The sequence below is a fragment of the Pholcus phalangioides genome, unplaced genomic scaffold (assembly GCF_987345545.1).
Source record: "Pholcus phalangioides strain wild (caught in Gottingen) unplaced genomic scaffold, Ppha-v1.0 ptg000008l_1, whole genome shotgun sequence".
Lineage (NCBI taxonomy): Eukaryota > Metazoa > Arthropoda > Arachnida > Araneae > Pholcidae > Pholcus > Pholcus phalangioides.
In genome coordinates, this window is record NW_028301601.1 from 36,272,027 (window position 1) to 36,294,297 (window position 22,271).

The 22,271-nt window shown below is 31.9% G+C and overlaps 1 protein-coding gene across 2 annotated transcripts in view; it reads left to right on the top strand.

Moving 5' to 3' along the window:
- Itpr (Inositol 1,4,5,-trisphosphate receptor) overlaps positions 1-22,271 on the top strand; it is a 97,806-nt gene that overhangs the window by 23,651 nt on the left and 51,884 nt on the right. For both annotated transcript variants that reach the window (XM_089234567.1, XM_089234568.1), the window contains exons 18-34: positions 265-360; positions 540-695; positions 1,361-1,511; positions 1,779-1,926; positions 4,672-4,707; positions 5,047-5,225; positions 8,335-8,455; positions 8,644-8,695; positions 11,519-11,684; positions 11,786-12,001; positions 12,126-12,224; positions 13,283-13,420; positions 13,926-14,051; positions 18,878-19,078; positions 20,358-20,609; positions 20,826-20,951; positions 21,560-21,688. In XM_089234567.1, coding sequence (XP_089090693.1) covers positions 265-360; positions 540-695; positions 1,361-1,511; positions 1,779-1,926; positions 4,672-4,707; positions 5,047-5,225; positions 8,335-8,455; positions 8,644-8,695; positions 11,519-11,684; positions 11,786-12,001; positions 12,126-12,224; positions 13,283-13,420; positions 13,926-14,051; positions 18,878-19,078; positions 20,358-20,609; positions 20,826-20,951; positions 21,560-21,688 — 2,392 coding nt within the window. The remainder of the gene's footprint in view (positions 1-264; positions 361-539; positions 696-1,360; positions 1,512-1,778; positions 1,927-4,671; positions 4,708-5,046; positions 5,226-8,334; positions 8,456-8,643; positions 8,696-11,518; positions 11,685-11,785; positions 12,002-12,125; positions 12,225-13,282; positions 13,421-13,925; positions 14,052-18,877; positions 19,079-20,357; positions 20,610-20,825; positions 20,952-21,559; positions 21,689-22,271) is intronic.

Genomic DNA, 22,271 nt, shown 5'->3' on the forward strand with positions numbered 1-22,271 from the left:
TAGTTTTTAATGTTGAAAGCTCATATATGGGAAAGACGTTTAAAGAAGTATATTAGTTAAGAACAGAAAAGTAGTTCAGTGCGGTTCCTAAATTTGAGGTTCATGAAATCTACCATTAACTGTATAAGAATATGCTATTTTATGCAGTGAAAAGTCAATACCTGCAAGCAAAATGAACATATCATTTTGATAAATATAAATTTCAAAATACAGATTCAATATTTATATGCAAAGTTAGTTAATATTAATTTATGTATTCTTTAGGCATCAACTAGATTTGTTTTCTGGAATGTGCCTGGATCGTCAGTATTTGGCCATAAACAACTTGTCACCTCATTTGGATATAGATCTGATTCAAAAGTATGTTATATACTGTACAGCTTTCTTTCATGTTCGTCCAAATTAAAAATTAGAAGTTTCATTTTTTTTATCCCAGTTTATTGCATACAAAAGCTGATATTATATTTGCATAAATGTTTCGGAATAAAAATTTCCCACTCAAACATAAGTAATAAAGCAATTGTGTTTTTCCATTTTAGGTGTATGGCTGATGAAAATCTTCCATTTGATCTCCGTGCAGCATTCTGTCGTCTTATGCTGCACATGCATGTTGATAGGGACCCTCAAGAACAAATAACGCCTGTGAAGTATGCTCGACTTTGGTCTGATATACCCAGGAAGTTATCCATTCAAGAGTGAGACTTTTTCTTCTATTGTAGAACATTTTTACAAGCAAACCTATCATTTATTACACTTTCCTGAAAAAAATTCTTTCTCCACTGAGGAGTTATTTTAAATCATCCTTACAAAGATGATTTATTCTGGAATCCTGTTTGATATCCAAATCACAATTTTCCATAGGTTTCTATAGAAAATCATTTTCACACAAAACACAGGCTACCACCCTTTTTTTTCATCCATTTTCTATCAGCTGAACCTTTCATTTTACATGAAATGATCCAAAAACTTTCAGAAAGAAAAGTGGATGTATATTTAGAAAAGATTCTGAGGTATACGTAAGATAATATTGGGCTCAAGTAACAGTAATGCCGATAATGATTGGCACTAAAATTTAGCTCACAGCTAGCTTTGGCTGTTAGTGCGTGCACCCATATATCAACAAAAATGTTTGTTAGCCAAGACAGAAGAAGCATGAAAAAAAATCGTTGTAAGTAGAGGTATCAGCGTATTCCAGAATTCTTAATTCTGGAGTTGTAAATGCTAGTGTATCATATCCAGGTTTTGTTCATTTGATTTCTACTGATAGTTCCAACTTTTTTTGTGTGCAGTTTCAATTTTGGAAAGTATGATAATAAAATATGAGTAATGTGATTATTACTTATGTGTTGTTTTTTTATAGTTATGATGCAAACAAACATCCAGATCCAAATAAAGAAGCAGTATGTACAAGATTCGCCCCAACCATATCTTTTGTTGAAGATTACCTATGCAATGTTGTGGGACACATGTGGTCTTTTGCTGACAGAGAACAGAACAAACTGACTTTTGAGGTAATACTGTTGTTTACCTTAATTTTCAGTTAGAAATTTTTTTTAATGTAACTGTTACTGTAATCCACTGTTTCTCAATGTGCTGAAGGTGGGCATCGGGCTCCTAGAGTATCATGATGAGCTGGAAATATTGATATGTGTGGCTATTTATGCTTTAAAGTGGTTCTTTTATGAATAGTTGAAAATAGAAAGAGAGTTGCGAGTGCTGAAAGTTTGAGAATCACTGCTATAATTAATTTTTAATGTCATTCTTTGGTTTTATCGCAGGTTGTGAAACTGGCTCGAGAGTTGATCTACTTTGGATTTTACTGCTTCAGTGATTTATTGAGGCTTACTAAGACATTGCTGAGCATTCTGGACTGTGTTCCAGAGTCAAGTTTTTTAAATGGGAAGATGTCCAGTGCAGAATTGGATGGTGATTACAATTTTTCTGTTATAATCATGAAAAATGTTGTTCTCAAATACATGAAATGTGATTTTATGGAAAATGAACAGAATGAGATGTGCACACCATTTTTACAGTTGAACTAGTTTTGCAATATACATTTTAAGGTAATTTTTTTTTCTTATCCATAATGTGTCTTACATAACTATTGTTAAATCTTTTTTTTTTAAACCTTTGAGTTTTTGTTTTTATTAGTCTGTCAGATCTGACCTATCATAATGTGAATTAAAAAAATGGTTTGAACAAGGGTTATTAATAGTAATGTTAGCTAATCGAATGATAAGAAAATGTGTTGTTGACTTTAAATGCACATGTATCAGAAATAGCTTGAGTTTACTGTGTTAAAATAAGGGTATTCATATTGTTCTGTTCACCCTCTTTATGTGCTTTTTAGAATTGAATTTTTGTTTTTATCATAATAAATTTTTACTGTTTGCGTTTTTTTACGTAGAAGAAAAAAAAGTTCCCCTTTTGCATTACAAATAGCTGGACTTCATAATTTCAGACTAAGTCTGATTTAATTTTTTAAATAATAATCTTGGTAAAGCAAACTTAATAACTAAAAATATTTTTTTGAATTAGTTTCCTCTGAGTTGTTTGTTGATTTCTTTATATTGACTGAAAAAGAAACTTTCATTTTTAGTTACATTGGAATTTTTTATACTATCAGATTTGGGGCTCCTCTAGCGAAAGAGGATATTAATTTTTGCCATGAACATGAATTGTTCTATTCTTTAACCACTCAAGAAGTGGTGACGTAAACTGAATGGCGGTACAAAGAGGTAGTGACTGTATCTAATACCTGGAGAATCTAGCCGATTGAAATGCGTACCTTTATGGCCTGCCTTCAAGGATTTTTTTTCCCTCTTATTATTGAGTCTATACTAGTCTTTTTTCCCTCTTGTTATCTTCTGTCACTATATTAATAAAAATCTTGCTTTATAAAATCTCTGTGACAAATACAAAAATTTTCTTGCAAGCTGCTCCATCATCTACTGATACCTCAGTGGCTGAGGAAGTAGAACCTCAGAAAAAAGGTAAGATATTCCCCAATTTTTAGATGATCTATTTAGATGCATACCATGTTGCTTATCAGATTTGCTTCTGGTCTCCACCCCAATGTGTTCAGATTAGTGGGGTTCAAGTGTATTTTTTTTTTCATGTCGGACTCAAGCATTTTTCAACAAACATTTATTTATAGAATACAAGAAAGCAATAATTATGTGTAAGTTATTTATTGTGGAACTGTGGATTTGTTGATGTAATGCTTGATTTTTCTGAGATCGATGCCACTCTCCACTGTTCATACTAAGGTTTTTAACGGCTGGCTGCTGCAAAGATGAATTTGGAAAAAGAGAAATTCAACTGCCCTTGTGGTGAATCAAACCAACATTCTCTCACTTGCCGAGTGAGCACCCTGGACCTCTAGACTTATCTTTCTTTCAAACCAAGCACAACTCAGGTCTATCACCATTTATGGGTGATTCACTACCTAGTGAGTTGTGTGCAGGAGTTGTGTGCAAGAGGTGTAACTGTGTGTGTGTACTTAACAGTCTCAGTGCATATGTAGTGTTGTGTTTGATTTTTCAGTGCTGTCATCTATATCTCAGAAGGGAAGTGAGTGATGTGTTATGATTGAATTACATTTGTGCTGTTTGTAGGTCTGTTGCTCTCTATGGCGAGACCTTTAAATGGGGAGATCAGCTCACATTTGCACCTTGAAGTTTGGAACCACAGAAAACCAACTTCAGCCCACCACCACTATGGCAACAGTGGGGTTTGAACCCGGGTCCCCGCAATGCAAGTCCGTCACTATGACCACTCGATCATCATAGTGGCTAGACCACTAGACTACAAAGGCAATGAATATCTCAATCTTTTCTTGAAGCTCATGTGCACTGAGCGGGACCATACATCAACTGTCCTAATTCTGGCCAACACTCAATTGCTGATACTGCCACAAGATGGTGTCACTCTCTGCTATCCTTATGAAGGTTTTCAACAGCTGGCTGATGTGAATATGAATTTAGGAAAGAGAGAAAATTCAACTGCTCTTGCCTCTCGAACCCAAGTCCTCTCACTTGTCAGGTGAGCGCCATAGACCACTAGATTACAAAGGCAACAAATATCTCAAATCTTTCCTTATCAGTTCGTATAGATAGCGGAGAGTGACATCATCCTTGGATAAGTTGCCATCTGGTGACAGTGTCAGCAACTGTGATATTTGACCTAAATTAGGTACAACCGTTCATGTATGATCCCATTCAGTGCACACGAGCTCTAAAGAAGGATTGAGATATTTGTTACCTTTGTAGTCGAGTGGTCTGGGGGGCTCATTCGGCAAGTGAGAGAACATAGGTTCGATTCTCCACAAGGGCAGTTGAATTTTCTCTTTCCTAAATTCATCTTCGCTTCATCCAGCTGTCAAAAACGTTTGTATGCTTTGTTTTAATTCACAAATATATTTAGAATTTTTTTCCTATTGAGAGAAATACCATAATTTGTTTCATTTACTTTTTGAGATGCTGTGTTTCTTGTCTTTGCTGTGCATGTACACATACAATTTCAGGTCATGGGGGTTATGTATCATTTTTCAGTATGTTCACCGTTATTGTTTTAGTGCTAGAATATTTTCTTTTTCTTTTGATCCTCTTTAACTAGAACAGTTTGTAGGCTGTAGTTTCTTTGTAGACATGATTATTATATACCTTTCAGGTGAAATAGATGAGGATGACATATCAAAGAGCTCAGGTACTTGAAACTGTCCCATAAAATCATTCTTATTCATTCCCTCCAGCATGGATCTCATTTCATCTTTTTTTTTGTGTGTCTGCATGTGATACTTGTTGTTTTTGAAATGACCCCTATAATCTCTTCCAAAATATTGGTTTTACTTTTTCTGAAATTATCATGTAGATGCATTAGCATGTTATTTTTGATTTTTTTTCAACACTTTGATTAAATCAATAATCACTCCATTGCGGATAATTTATCTGTTGGTTTTTAAATGTATTTATTTTATTTTTTTGTTCTTGTAGTAGGAGGAGGATTGCTAGAAGTTTTCTGATATGTTTTCTTTTTCTTTTATAGCTAGAGGTGGGGTTTTTAAATCTCTGGGAGACATGGGTGCAGTGATGACAAACATGGTGCTTGGGACAGCAGGAATGACTAAACAAGTAGCAGCCAGTATGCAGAAGAAACAGTCTATCACTGGAGCTGAAGATACTCTTGTTATGGATACTAAGTTGAAAATAATTGAAATTCTTCAGGTGAATAACATATTTGCATTACCTTCAGAAATAATTCAAACAATTTATTTGTAAGCTAATTTTGTTGGAATAACATATACATTGAAACTTGTCTAAGTTGAACACCTACAGTTCCATTAAAATCTGCCCAAGTTAGAGAGGTGTCCAAGATATTAAGACTTCAAAGAAATATTTTACAACATAATTAAAAGGCTTTAACTATTAGTAGAATGTCAAAATAGTAACTACTCTTATAGGCATTAACCTTTTGAATAAGTGTTATAAAATAATTGTGTACATAATATATCTTTAATTAATAGCAATATCTTACAATTAAGAAATTTAAACACTTTAATTAAACATCTCAAACTAATCAAGAATTTTTTTTTCAATTGTCAACTTCACTAACGTTCATTTACTTTTAATGCAAAGTTAAAATTTGCTTTCACACTTGCAGGAAAGTCTGAATTGATACTTCACAACAGAACACTATATTGAAGACTGAACAAAAGTTTGAAATGCAGAGAGATTAATAGAAAGAAAAAAAGCTTAAGAAATAAAGGGTGAAAGATAATAAAATATGGGTGCTAGACAAAAACACAATCTAACTGTTTTACCCTATTTTGTAGGTTAACAATGAAGTTTTTTTCAATAAATCTGTTTTCTGAATCTATCTGAGGTGGAGAAACCTACCCTATGAACAACAACTTCATATACGCTGTCAAGTATTAAACACTTAAGCAGATAATCAGCAAAAATGTGAGCTGTACCTGTCCACAATAAGAACCTAGAGGGTGTCTAATGTCCAAGATATAGAATATTGTGGATATATATCATGTTTTGATATAGGATTATAGCTAATTCTATTCAAAACTGTCCAATATAGGGAGGTGTCTAGGATTTAAAGGTGTTTAAAGTGACAGGTTATGCTATAGAAATCTTTTAGTTTTGTTTCTATAATTACATCTACCTTTATTTAAAAAAATTCTTTCAATATATTCGAAGGCTTGTCATAAACTGAGTTCGCTATAGTGGGTTTTAACTGTAGTTGTTATATCAATGTCTTTTGTAGTGAATGTGATTATCCTAATACAGTAAAACTTGTCTTCAAAGGACTGAGAATTTATTCCATTGAACACAGGTTTCAGCTTAACAAAGGTTCAATTGTAATATATGTAAACTTATATAACGATCTCGTGTGTTATTGAAATAAAATATAAATTAATTAATTGAAGATAAAGTAAATAATTTAAAAATAAAATATAAATAATTAGTCTATAATTACTAAATACTGTATTTAGGTTTTGACAGCCTTTGTATAAAATTCTGAGCTACTTTGTTTTTATTCTAAAATAGAAACATTTACGTCATTTTTAACTTCCTCCAAAAATTTTCAATCAGGGTGTCAATATCTGTTGTGTGAAATTCAGTTTGTACATTATAGTCTGTGTTTATGTAATCCACAGCATCAGGGCCATAACTAAGAATTTTGTGAGGGAAAGAGGGAGAGAGCAAAATGATTTTGCTGCCCCTACCACTGTAAAATTTGATGATTTTATAACAGTGTTTTTGTTCCCACATAAATTTGGGCAGTTGCCCCCTTTGCCCCTCTCTGATTAATTCCGGCCCTGGTCAGCCTTGGGATCATAGAATGCATACAGCGTGTAAACAATTTTGTATATTTTGCATATCATTAGGAAATACCTTACACTGATTTCTCCCATGGTAAGGCTTGCTTTTCCGAAAAATTTTGTCACAGTTTCAGAAAGCAGCTGCTTTACTACACATGGCTTATCAAAGCCACAGCATCAACTACAGAAATAAATTTTTGCTAATCTAATGGTGGATGATGTATGACTGTAGAACTCACATTTCCAAGCATAGATTGCATAAAAAGTTTCAATGGAGCACTTTAACATTTTGTATGATCCTTTGGTCTGCTGGTCGCCAAACACTCAGTGTTGTGTGAAATTTTCCTTTAAAGGATACAATTTTTCTTTCCGTTTCTGCTTTAGACAGGTTCCATTTAATCCAGATTTTTTAATGTGTATTTTGGGATTGAAATCACAGGACCACAACTTTTTTCCATTGAAGACAGGTTTCAGCTTAATACAGGTTCTGTTAAAGACAGGTTTTACTGTATTTTTTAATTTTGTTCAACATGATCAATATTTTCATATTAGAATGGTTATTAGTTAAAGAAGTTATTGAACTCCAAATGTTTGGTCCCTTAAATTTTTGGTACAAGCACATATTTAACTGTATTATTCCCTAATCCTAAATCACACAGTCTTGGATAAAATTTTCAACCTTTGAAATCGATTGTTGAAAGATATCAACTTTTTTAACATCCAAAAAGTTGTACAGCCATCTGTTATGATTAAATGTCCTTAGCAGAAGTGCATATCAGCAATCAAAAATTCATCACAAACTCTACCCTATACACTTTTTAATCCTAATTTTTCTCATATATTCAACTATATAATTACAAATTACCACAATAATTACCCGATGAATGATATTTGAGATACACAATTATGTCAAAAATTTTGCAATAGATCTGATTTTTGATGAGCTCTTTCAGTGAACTCTCAGAGTTAGAGCTATGATATACCATCTTTATTTTTGTTTTATCCTCCATATGGAAGCATTGCCCCCAGAGAAATACAGAGTGTCCGTAAGGTTGCACAAACCTTCTTGATTTAGGGCCATGTTTTGCCCAGTAACTACTCTTGTTAGCCATATAAGAGCTGAATTTCTTGTTTGACAGCAAAATATGTATGAAAAAACATATGTAAATTATTATGATCATACTAGTTCCAATTTTTGCATAATCTTTTGTGCACAATTAATCTATTGACACAGCTCATTGAGCTGTATAAAGTAGCGGTTCTCAATATTTTTCACTCACTGATCCCTTTCTATAATAAATTTCTATGGCAAGTCCCATTGGCCTTACTTTTTCTACTTTACAGAAATTACTCATTCATTTTATTTTCCTGGGGTAGTTACGGCGGTAGTAAAATTTTAATAGAATAAATAACACTTGCCGAGATCTATTTTAAAAACTTCATTTGAATATATTTTACTTATCAATGTTATACTTCATTATTATTTTCATTTTGTTTAGTTTATTTTGAATGTTCGACTTGACTATCGTATCACTGGTCTACTATCAATATTCAAAAGAGAATTCGATGAAAGTCATGATGAAACAGCTACTGAAGAAACTCTCACTATTGGAGAGAAAGGTATGTATGTTTTGTGCATTTCTGTGATAGCTATTTACAATATGCATAGCTGCCAACCTTCAAGTTTTCCCTTGCACATTTTTTTTCTGCATGCATAAAATTTGTCAGAAATTTCTCAAAGGAATGTACAGTGTAATAGTAGTAGTAGCAGCTAACATGAGAAGTTATCTCAATTTTCATCATTTCAGGTATTGATTTGGAAAGGATTAGTCATCATGCTGAGGCAATATTTGGTGGAAAGTAAGCGTCTATCTGAGTATCTAGTATTATTCATTTGGGATAAATGCAGGCGAACTTGGTTGATATAAAGTCCAAAGTCACTGAAAAAAGTTCAAATTATCCAATTAATCTATTCTGGATCTGTAAACTGACTACAAATTACAACTTAATCATCAACATTCTTACAGGATCATAATTATCAATTATTAAAATTCTATCAGTTACAAAATTGCTCCCCAAATTTTAATAATTTATAATTATAATAATTGATCCTGGATGGTACACATTATTCCAATGTTCTGAAATTAGCATCACTGCAGAATTTCTTGACCATGTCCAATGCCTAATTTAAAGAAACAGTTCATGTGTGTGTGTGTGTGTGTGTGAGTGATCATCCATTATGAAACTGTTTCCCCAATTTTTTGCTTATCATTCTAATGCTATCAAGGAAATATACTTTCATTGATGTATTACTACACTGGTGTAAGAAATTAAGAGAATTTGCAGACTTGGTCGATTACCTCTAGAACTACTGTACCGATTTAAATGAAATTTGATATGTACATACATTGATACAACACAAAACAAATAACCATTCAATAATTCTAATACACATACATGATCGTGCGTACCACTCATTGGAGTCGGAAGGTATGAAACAGCGGTTGCAGAATAAACGAAAAAATGGGTTAACAGATGGGTTAAAAGGGGGGTATGGTCCCCTCTTACAGATATACAGGTTTCGCAGCGTGATTTCATACTCGAAATAAGGCAGTTTATAATTTCCTGTGGCAATTGGTCCCACTCGTTCAGCAACGCTGTTTTCTTTCCCAGGATGGTTCCCGGAGGGGGGGGGGTTGCGAGTTGCAATTGCCCTCCCCAGAGAGTCCCAGACATGCTCTATAGGGTTAAGGTCTGGAGATCTGGCTGGCCAAACCATCCGGCGAATATCCTCACTCTCTAGAAAATCGTCGAGCAGAAGAGCTCTATGTGGCCTCGCGTTATCGTCCATTAAAATGATCTCAGGGCCAACTGCACCCCTGAAAAGGCAAACATAGGGCTCCAAGACCTCATCCCTATACCTCACACCAGTCACAGTGCCTCTTTCAAAGACATGGAGAGGTGTGCAGCAATCCAACATGATGCCTGCCCAAACCATTGAACCTCCTCCGCCATAATGGTAGATTTCGCGGACATTGGAGGGTAGGTAGCGGGTTCCTGGTTCTCTCTATATGAACGTACGGCGGGAATCGGTGCTTAGGCTGAACCGGGACTCATCAGTGAAGAGAACGGTCGCCCATTGATCCATACTCCAATCTCTATGCTCTCTGCACCATGATAAATGGATTCTCCTGTCCGTAGAAGTGAGCGGGGCACCAACAGCAGGTCTTCTTGCAAACCACCCTCTCTCATGAAGTCTTTTGGAAACAGTCGCCCTTGATACACGGGTTCTTGTGGCTGCATACAAGTCACGAGAGAGCTGAGAAGCTGTAGCATTTCTGTTGTGCCTCGCTGTAATCGACAAATGGCGATCTTCTCTGGCCGTCAGGGCTCTTGGACGACCTTGCCCAGGCTTTCTCTTGATGGATCCGCTATTCTGGAACTGTTTCCATAAGTTACACACGACGCTGGGCATTAAATTGAACTCTCTAAAAATCTGGACTTGAAATTGGCCTGCTTCTAGCCTCCCCACAATTCGCCACTTCATTCCATCATCTAAACCATAGTTTCCCAAATTTTTTTGTTCCATCGTCCCCTTCTTCAGAAATTTTTCTCTCATCGCCCCCCAACTCAAACAAGCCCATAGAATCCAATGGTGTAACCGTAGCTTCCATCGCCCCCCCTGGACTATTCCATCACCCATCAGGGGGTGATATTGCCCACTTTGGGAAACACTGATCTAAACGTTGGTGGTTACTCATTTTTACTGTTACAATTAGAAATTAATCGATTGCTGGGAAATAACACCAAGAAATTTGCAGAGGTGTGCTAGCGAACGAAATGCGTCTTAACTTACGCACACTTATAAAGCCTGTTTGTCTACTGGCTCCGCCTACACACACGTGTACGCTTACGTATTTGACGTACAAGATTTGCATTTTTGTCTAGAAGCAGTGGTTTTACATTCAGTTCAGTTCTTTTCATGCAATTCGATAAAATATGCAAATTCTCTTAATTTATTTCACCAGTGTATTTGTACTTTCTGATACTTTTCATACTCTTTCTGATGATAAAAAGCAGATTTTGAATGTTACACTGTGATCTATAAGTTAAAAATCATAATCAGTATTAAATGGTACATAGTCTCGATGCACTCCAGCTGAAAAAAGCTAAAATGGGCATTAAATTATCAAAATAAGACAGAGTAACAGAAAAACAAAATTTTCAAACTTTTATTAATCTTTCAAAATTTTGTTTAACAACTTGATTGAGAAACTATAGTCTAAAGTCTAGCTTCTCTTGTAGAAATTTTCTAAACTAAATTTGCTCATACAAAATGCTCTCAAATTTTGGACAACTCAAGTTTTTCGATTTCGAATTGTCCAAAAAAGTGGGGAAAAATGTAATTAAAATAGAAATTTTAACATTAAATTAGAAAACTCAAGGGGAGTTCGTAAAAGTTCAAATTATCCAAAATTTGAATTAACCATGTTCTACTGTATAATACAGTACTTTCGGATAATACAGTATTATTGACATTAAAAAAATATATATTTTTTTTACTAGTCACTCTTTTTTCAGTGTCTTCTAATTATTTGATTTATTGACTTATGTTATAAATAGTGTGAAACTAGATTTGGATATTTTTTTTGCTGCTATCATAATATTTTGTGTTTTTTACAGGGATGATTATACTGAAATAGATCTTGATGGACAAGGTGGCCGAACTTTTTTAAGAGTCCTATTGCATCTCACAATGCATGACTATCCACCGTTAGTCTCTGGTGCTCTTCATCTGCTGTTTAGGCATTTCAGTCAAAGGCAGGAGGTTCTGCAAGCATTCAAACAGGTGACACCTACGTTCCTCTTCTTTTTAATTATTGATGCATAAAACTGATTCTGGTCTAAAAATTTTAAAAATAACTTATGTCTATGCAACTCCATTTTCAGGTTCAACTTTTGGTGTCTGGAAGTGATGTAGAGAATTATAAGCAAATCAAGAATGATTTGGACGAACTTAGATTGCTTGTTGAGAAGTCTGAGCTTTGGGTCTTTAAGTCAAAAGCAGAAGAGGGTGCTAAGAAAAGCAAAAATGATGATGATGCTGATGTTGATGTGGAAGATAAGAAGGAATCAAAACTGAAAACAAAAAAGAAAGGTGGAATGGTAAGTGTTAAACTTGTATTAAGAGGATGCCTATCATTTATGAATTCCCAATTAACAGTTTATGAAAAGAGGTTGAAGATACACATAAAAATGATGATAGGATTAATCAAACATTTCACTATAGGATTTAGGTCCAGCTGCTAATGAGGGCTCTGCGATTGACCTAGATATTGGTCCATCTATTGATGCTGTACAAGGAAAAAATTATAAGACTATACAGCAGGTATCTATTAATTTCTTTGATACTTTGCCTGTGCTTTAAGTTCCATGGAATTGATCTATCGTGTTGTCAGTGTAATCAGTGTAAAATCAACTTAATCAATAAAATACAGAACAAATGTCTTATTGCTATGTTTCTCAGAGTAAGCATCCCAAAAATTTAAGTATTAAAAACATAATTTGAGAACTTGTGTCACTTGCGTTGATGCTAAGTTAGATTTTAAGTTTTTAGTATTGGATTATATTCAAAGTTTTCAATTTAAGTACTTGAATGTTGCTACTGATTGTTTTCAAATACTTATTTTTGTAATGACTATTTATGGAATAAATAACATTTGTGTGAAGCATATTTTTTGTGTGAAATTTTTAGGACAATGTCAGCAATTTTATAGAATCACAAAGAATATATACATGTTACCATAAATGTGATAAATATTATACACATAATAACTGGTTGTTATGCATACTTTCCAAGCATTTTGGTAAGTTTAATGAATTTCCCTAAATTGACCATTTTTACCAGCCATTATACATAGTAACCCAAGTGTTATATCATTGGTAAATATTATAAATCCTACTATATGATAAATTCATGCATGTATTGCATCATTATATGGGGGTACAATTGCAAAATTTGTTATCATATCAGGGTCTGATTATATTCATCACACATACTAGACTAATTTACAATTTTTCTCATATTTATCAAATTTACTAATGGCACTTGGTTATTATGCATAATTTCTGGTAAAATTGATAATTCTTTTTAGTATTTATCAAACCTACGCTTGATTATTATGCATATTTGCCAGTAAAAGTGACTTACTAAGATGATTGGTAAGTATGCATAACTGGTTATTATGTAATAATAACCACAAAAATATCAATTTCTCATATTTACTGTAGCTTATGTACATAAATTGTTTTCTTTATTTTGGTGTGTACACCAAAACTGCACTTACTATAAAAAATACACATTCAATCTGAATACCAGTGAAAGTTTTTTGGCAAAATTTTTATGTATCTATCCCTGAAATAATAATTGAATGTGATTATTTTCAGATTCTTCTCCGATTAACTCGGTTATGTGTTCAGGATACACCAAGTGGCAAGAAACCTCGTAAGCATGAGCAACGTTTATTACGGAACATGGGAGCACATGCAGTAATCCTCGAACTTCTTCAGATTCCTTATGATAAAGTACGCACTGTTACCATATGATCACCTACATTTACTGACTCTTTGACCCCATCACACAAAACTGGGTGTCTTTACAATAACCATGTTTTCCAAATGCTCACCTATTAAAGATTATAATTAATACAGACATATAACACCAATCTATGTTCTTTGTCAGACATTCAATGCATTTTGAATCTCATTAAAATAATGTTAGATACATGGTTTCCAATGTAATCCAGACTATTTTCCATTATAACATGACTTTTGAAGCATTTGAACAGAAACAAAATTTTGAAATCAGCATTTTGCGAGCGTAGATGCTGATTGTACATCCAATCCTATGATAATGTTATATTTGTTCATGAAAATTATATATATTAATTAACCATAATATTGAGAATGTATTTTTGAAAGATAAGCCTACTTTAATTTGAGACAAAGTACTTTCATTATACTTTTATTATACATCATTATTCTGTAATGTTGATATTGGTTAAATTCACTGGTTCTTTATTATTTTTAGAAAGAAGACATTAGGATGAATGAGCTGATGAGGTTAGCTCACGAGTTTCTGCAACATTTTTGTCTGGATAATCATTCAAACCAATCCCTTCTTCACAAACATATTGATCTATTTCTTAATCCTGGAGTGAGTACCTAAATGATTTAAAAATGCTGAAAAAATAAATACTATTTTATTATAGTTTGTATTGATTTTTCACCTATAAAATTTTCTCTCAGATTAAATTTAATTCTTTAATGTAATTTTATATAAAATACAGTCGACATTCATTATAACGACTGCCCATTATAGCGACCCTTCCATTATAAGGACCGGTACAAAAAGTCCCAATATTTTCTTATTTGCTCCATGTTATCCAATATAAAGATAGATAAATATCATTCAATTCGTTGCAATTGCTGGACACAACTCAGCCTTCTGTTTTTTTTAAAGAAATGGAAAAAAATCTGTCATTGAGAGTGTGTTTGACCTTCACCTCTGATGCTTGAGGAAGAAAGGGTATGAAACATAGATGATTAAAAGATAAAGCATTATAACTTCTACAGAAAACCGGTGGTTAACCGATGCCATCACTGGAAACTTAGCTTACCATTCTGTTTTATTTTCTCACATGATGGCTCATTCCCACTTCCCACATGTTTGACTTTTTCATCTTATTCTAAATTTTATGGTACAATTTTACTTAATTTCTCAATTTGAGAATATACAATAAGTGAACTTATTATTATTTTGCTGCATGTAACTGTGTATTTTTAAGCTTTATTTTAAGCTTCTTCTGCTTTTGACTTAAAGACCCAAAGCTCAGACTTCTCAACAAGCAATCTAAGTTCGTCCAAATCATTCTTGATTTGCTTATAATTCTCTACATCACTTCCAGACACCAAAAGTTGAACCTGAAAATGGAGTTGCATAGACATAAGTTATTTTTAAAATTTTTAGACCAGAATCAGTTTTATGCATCAATAATTAAAAAGAAGAGGAACGTAGGTATCACCTGTTTGAATGCTTGCAGAACCTCCTGCTTTTGACTGAAATGCCTAAACAGCAGATGAAGAGCACCAGAGACTAACGGTGGATAGTCATGAATTGTGAGATGCAATAGGACTCTTAAAATAGTTCGGCCACCTTATCCATCAAGATCTATTTCAGTATAATCAACCCTGTAAAAAACACAAAATATTATGATAGCAGCAAAAAAAATATCCAAATCTTGTTTCACACTATTTATAACATAAGTCAATAAATCAAATAATTAGAAGAGACTGAAAAAAGAGTGACTAGTAAAAAAAATATAATTTTTTTTAAGCCAGGTACATTTTCATTGCAACATTATAACAAAATAAAAGAGTTCGTTTCTTTTAAAAAACAATGCAATGTACAATTTTCCAAAGTAAACTTTATGATTCTTTTAAAACATCCGATATAACGACCTCCCAGTATAACATCAGTTTTCCGTGGAATGAAGGGGATCTCTATAATGAGCATTGACTGTAAAAACATGAAATACAATATTCATGCATATTTTGTTTATTATTTTTTAATTTTAACCAATTCTATTGGGTAGTTTGCCTAATGTAGCTTGCCCAATTATTTTGTGTTTCATAATTTATTATGGGTAATGTTCACAAAAAAAAAAAAATTGTCTTTAAATTTTAATTTTCAGTAATGGTTTAGCCCTCCGTCAGGCACAATATGTTGACCACTGAGTTCAGGCGCAATGTGCAAACAACACTTAGAAAACATAATTGACACATAATAAGTTGATAAAGTAATGAATATTCATTATTATGGATATCAAAATAAAAAATTATGCAAAAAAAAACATGTATTTGACATAAAACTAGTTGAACAAATTTTAATGAAATTTATGACCTATTATCAAACCGTAAATAAATTAAAGTTAGAAAATTGTTTAATGATGTGCGAGTTTGCGTTCATGGCATTAATATCTATTCAGCCGTCTTTGGGGAAAGAGTCTGTATCTTCTCCAGTGAAGTACAGATCACACACCATATTTGCATAAAAATTGCACCATATTTTCAAAAATGTGAATATTTCAGGGGCAATGACCTTCTCTAAACAAAACTTAAAATCTTCCCTAGAAACGTAGTTAAGGTCAAGGACAAACTAAGTGAGAAAACTTAGTTTGACCTGGAAACACTTAGTTTGACTTAGTCCCTGGGGGTCCTTAGTACTTCTGGGTCATCTTTTTAATTATCAGAAAAAAAATTTCCCTGAAATTTTTGTTACAAATTAAAATTTTAATTGAAATTAATGTTATGTATAGAGCTATTTTTTTTACAGCTCAACTGTTTGAGTGTGAACAGCGTTAGCACAAGATCCCAGCTAATATTTCCATTTCAAATATTTCAAGAGAAATGACTACCTTGTGTCCAATAAACTCTCTGATTTTATTTGTTATTTAAACACTTTCTCAATTTAAAAAATCCCTATCTTTACAACATTTTTCAAAAAGGGTAAAGAAGCGCACTTTATCCAGTTATTGAGCATAGTCTTTAGTAAATTTGATAAGAAAAGAGTAGTCATAAATGTCCATGTTTGCATTATTATATATTTTGTCTCATATTCAATCAAATGTCAAAACAATGAGCTGTTTGGTGTAGGATCAGGATTTTTATTCTTTCATGGGTTTTAATGTGTAATGGTTAATGTGAGCTAAATTATCTTGCTGCTTGTACAGTTCAACTGTACCTTCATTACACATTTGTTTGTGTGTTCAGTTCTGAAATTTGTAATAATATGGGTTATACTGTGTGTGTTTTTTTATGAATATTGATTTGAATAAAATTTTTGTTCACTATATCATTTTTACATTCACTGAATAATTCTATTTTTCTCCTATTTTTATAACTTGATTTCCTCAACAGTCTCATTTGAGGGTAAGATTCCTTAGCTAGACATATATCACTATCTAGTCATGTAGAGAGCACTGCTTGCAAGTCCTCTTATCACTATAAGTTGTAGAATTGCAGTAGAACCTTGATTAGCATTGATGGTGTATACAACACTCGGGATGATTACTATACCATTTGATGTAATATTTAGGTGGTTGTAGAACTCTTATGGATCTATTTATTTCTTAATTCACTTTGAGATGAGTCATACATTAAAGAAATGTATTCATCTTACAAAAAAAAAATAAATAAATAAATACACATTTCCTATATTTTTAAATTCAAGGTTCCACTGATTAGTGTCTCAATAGTTTAGACCAAAAAATCTTTCCTATTATAATGCTCTCTGATTTTTTTTCAATTCAAACTAATATTTTTACACTTAACTTTCAGTTTTTTGTTTTACAAGTTCTTATACCAAGTTATTTGTTTATGTTGAATGAAAATTCCAGTCAAAAGTATCTTTGTAAAATTTATAATGTACAATATATTTTTAATTATAAATTATTGTTCTAGTTATAAATCAAACTAATTTTTGTGAAATTTGGAATTCTATTTGAACAAAATACACCACAAAGAAGAAACTCTAAGCGCATTTTTCTTTAAAATCCTTGGATGAACTGCACAGAGTTATTTTGCATGCCACACTTATTTGCATGTTATCAGAATGACACTTCACACAAACGTCCATTGCATTTTCTACTTCATAATACCATATTTTAACATGTATAAGGAACCCTCTCGTATAAGAAATTCCCTGATTTTTTGGGTTTCAAATTTGGAAAAAAGTTTTCATAAAAGATATTTTTTATTTTAACATATAAAAAGATATATTTTTTTATTTTCCACGCAAACCTTTGATTGTGCTATAATTGATTTGTGTGCACGCTGTTGCGTGACAAACATATAATATCCATGTGTAAGAAATCATCCCCCCCCCCCCAGTTTCTGGGACTCAATTTTTGGCATAAATTGATTCCTTATACTAATTAAAATATAGCATATTTATATCCGAATCTGTATTTATATAAAGTTTATGCCTTTGAAAATGTTCTATATATTTATACATAAACATTTAAATCCATTGCTATAATTGGTTAATTTGAATGTTGGTGTCTAGGCAATTCCTTACATCCCAGGAAAAATGTGCTTTGGATAATGATCACAATATGCATTCAGACAATTCAATGACTTTTTTGAGCATATTTAAGAATTTTCCAGAATCTGTGACTTGAATTTTTCCAAAATGCTGATCTTCCTTGCTGTTTCCGGCATGCTGGCTAATATGACAAATAAATAATTGAATATATATGTATATATTATCTGATTTCAATTTTGAAATCATTATTTTTTCTGAAGAAGGTAGACGAATAATAATAGTCTGAAAAAATCTGAATAAAATTGAATGTATATATTATGATAAATGTTATAAATCCTTAGAAATTGAATTTTCTGGATGTTAAGCTGAAAGTAATATTTGGAAAGCAAAGTAATTTGTCTCCTCTGGGAATCAAACCCAGATCTCCTTGCATACTGGGCTAGTGCATTGGTTAGTTCCAAATATTACTTTCGGCGTAACATCCAGAAAATTCAATTTCTCAGTATATTTCGGGCCGAAAAAATACCATACCAAGAAGTAATTCTGATAAATCCTGTTATTATGCATAATGATGCTGGTATATTATTTACAATCGATTTACTACATTTACTGTAATATATATATTTACTGTATTCTTTTTTTAAAATCCTCATTTTTTTTTATCAGATTTAAAAATTACAATATAATTTAGTTTTTTGACAGTTGAAATTAAGAATAGTAGGAGAATTAGGGTCTTTTATTCAGGTTTATATATTTACTGATCTTAATTTATTGTTCAGTGCATATTGAACAATAAAAATATAGTATCAGTATTGCTAAATCTGAAACATTAAATTGGTTTTTCTTTATTTTCTGTACAAATAATTAAAAAGTGTGTAGGATTGTTCTGAAATTTTTCCACATTTCATGGAACTGATTTTCTGATTTTTAATTTGCAGCTTTTAGAAGCTCAAACTATGAGAAGCATATTTATGGATAACGTTTCTTTATGCAATGAATTAAGTGACAGGGTTGTTCAGCATTTTGTCCACTGCATTGAGACGCATGGAAGACATGTGCAGTACTTGAAGTTTCTACAGACCATTGTGAAGGCAGAAGGACAGTACATTCGGAAATGTCAGGACATTGTTATGCAAGAAGTAATCCTTTTAGTTTCAGTTATTCACTCTTTTCCCATTCTGTATTTACTTCTATTTTTTTTCTTATTCATATGCTGCTGTAAATACATGAAAATTTAACGAATTTCCAATATATGCTATATTCATAACAGTTGAAAATTATTTATCATAGTTAGAGATGTGAGAAAGCTGAGAATGAGAATATTCTGAGAACATTCTTCTGGATGTAAAAATTGGAGAATAATTGAAACTATACTCATTTCTCTTACAAATAATTAAAAAAAAATTAATTTTGTTTACATTATGAAATATAACTCGGTTTTCATTGCCGAAAACATTTAAAGCAAAACAATTTTTAGTATAATCACTTCATAATGACAACTTTTAGTTTGAGAGGTTTCAAAATTTTCTGTTTTTAAGATATTGATAAAAAAATTTCTTTTTTTTAAAATTAAGTTTTCAGAAATAAGTTCAGAGCAAAAATTTAAAGCAAAGTTGATTGACAAAGGAAGCTATTCAAAAAAAAAAAAACCCTTCATACTAAGAAGATACAGGACTTTTCTTTTCTTCAATATTCATACACTTAAATTTTTATCACTCATATTTCTTTGCAAGTCGTGCAGTTTAGCCATGTTAGTTTCAATATTCCCTGTGTTCTTGATGAGGAGGAAAATATTCTGTAGAAGGACTACTATTATTAAATTAGTGGAGAATGTTCTTATCAAAAATAAACATTTGCAACTTATTTATAATAATAGTTTATAGTCTCAGTCTGTGTGGAGAATATTGTCAAGTTATTTATATAAATTATTTATATTATTGTAGTATAATATTAGTATTAATATTCTCGAGAAATATTCTCTGGATGGACTAATATTATAAATTACTGGAGAATATTCTCCAGTTATTTATAATAGTCAATTCCAGAGAATATTATCAAGAATATTTATAATAATATTTATTATTACAATAAATAATCTCTATAAATAACTTGAGAATATTCTCATCAAGAATAATAATATTCTCAAGTTATTTATAATACTAGTCCTTTCAGAGAACAATTCTCCTTGATGAGAATATTCTCCTAAAGATTATTATTTTACATCTCTGATCATAATAAAGTGGCATAAAAATATCATAAGGAATTCAGCTGTGATTTTTGTAAAGGCTGAAGTTCAATGTACCTTCTTTTCTTACTTTTTTTTTTTTTTTTTGCTTTCAAGACTCATATCTTTAGCACTAAAAATGTATTTTCTTTGATTAATCATTGACAGAATACTTCGTCTGTTAATCTTTACAGATGGTAAACTCTGGAGAAGACGTTCTAGTGTTTTACAATGACAAAACATCTTTTGCTCATCTTGTTAAAATGATGCAATCCGAAAGGCAACGAATGGATGAAGCCGGACCACTGCAATATCACATAAATCTGGTGAAACTTCTTGCTTGCTGTACAGAGGGTAAAAATGTCTTCACTGAAATAAAGTGCCATTCCTTGTTGTCGCTTGATGACATCGTACAAGTGGTTACCCATGAAGACTGCCTTCCTGAAGTCTGCATCTTTTTTTAAATATTTTTTCATTTGAACCATCATTTTTTCATGTGAGAAAGTTTTTGCTGCATCACTCATGAATGTGTCAAATCTGAAATGAATGTTATGAAATAAGTGAATGAGGAAAAGAATATGCATCACAATTTTTTTTTCTTGGCTGATTTGTAAAATTTGACAGATTTTTCTCAAAACATTTTTTGATTCACTCTTGTTTAGGTGAAGGAGGCTTACATAAATTTCCTGAGTCATTGCTTTATCGATACAGAAGTTGAAATGAAGGAAATATATACGAGCAATCATATCTGGACTCTATTTGAAAACTTTTTAGTAGATATGTCTATGGTAAATAGCTCCAATATTGAATAATACTGTGTTATTTTCCTAAGTATTATTGTACATGTGGTGGATTATTTAGTGATATCATTAATAAATTATTTAATTAAAATAATATAAGGGTTAAGATTAACCTTTTAAGCGATTTTTAAAATTTTCCTAATCCACATTATAACTGCCACATTGGGAATCACTAAACCTTCCAGAAATTTCCACTTATTTTCAATAAGAATTGTTTTTCCGATTGCAAGTAGATAAATGTCCCCAAATACAAAATAATAAAAAACAAAGAAGAGGGGGAAAAACTATTGTTTTATTTTATTTATACTGTATTCAATAATATTATACTTCCTCAAAGGGAAAGGTTTCTCTCCTTCTGTTATCAGACTTTGAACAAAAGTCGACTCTTCCCACTAGCAGTTGTTTGACCAGATGGGAAGGGGGGGGGCACAAAATGTTATTAATAAAAGAAAACTTTCAACAGCATATGTGGACTCAGGGTTTTCGTTTTCAGATAGTTTTAAGAACCCGGAATATCTCAGGATTGCTGCTGTTAGGGTTAATTTTGTCTTATTTTGCACACTTTTTTCAATAACTTTTGTTTCTTTCATATCTAGGTGTGCAATGCCACTCATGATAGAAAGCATGCTGATGTTGCATTGGAGAATTACGTCACTAACTCTGTTATGAACATAATAACAACATTTTTCAATTCCCCTTTTTCTGATCAGAGTACTACTGTACAGGTATATATATGATATTTGTTGTAGCTATTGTAATTTTCGATATTGTTTCAGCAAAAAAAATTAAAGCTCTAGATTTTTTGGTTTACCTTTTTTCTAATTATTTAGCAAAAACTTGGAAGTTTATATATCTTCAAATTACAACCTAGGAGTTGGATCTGGACACATTTTTTCCCCGATATAAAAAATCTTTTTACCTGATATAAAAATTTCTTCTGATGGGAGAATTGTGTTTGTATTCCTGAGGAATTGGTTGATTGAATAATACCTGTGAATTAGTTTTTTGTTTTGGGAATGGACAGTTTGCAGTAGTTTGTAAATACTTGAGAATGAAATTTTTTCTTTTCCCATCTCAGCTGATGGGGAATAAAAAAAAAGATAATACTCTTTTAGAAATTTGTCATGAAGTCATTTCCAAATACAGAAGTCTCAATAATCCGAGATGGATGAGATTCAGGTTACTTTGTTTTATCAAAAAACTTGAATTATCAAAAAACAATAAAAAAAATTCTTTAAATATTAGTTTTATTAAAAAAAAGCAAAAGTAATATTATCTTGCTTACTGCATTTTTATTCTTGAATGAGA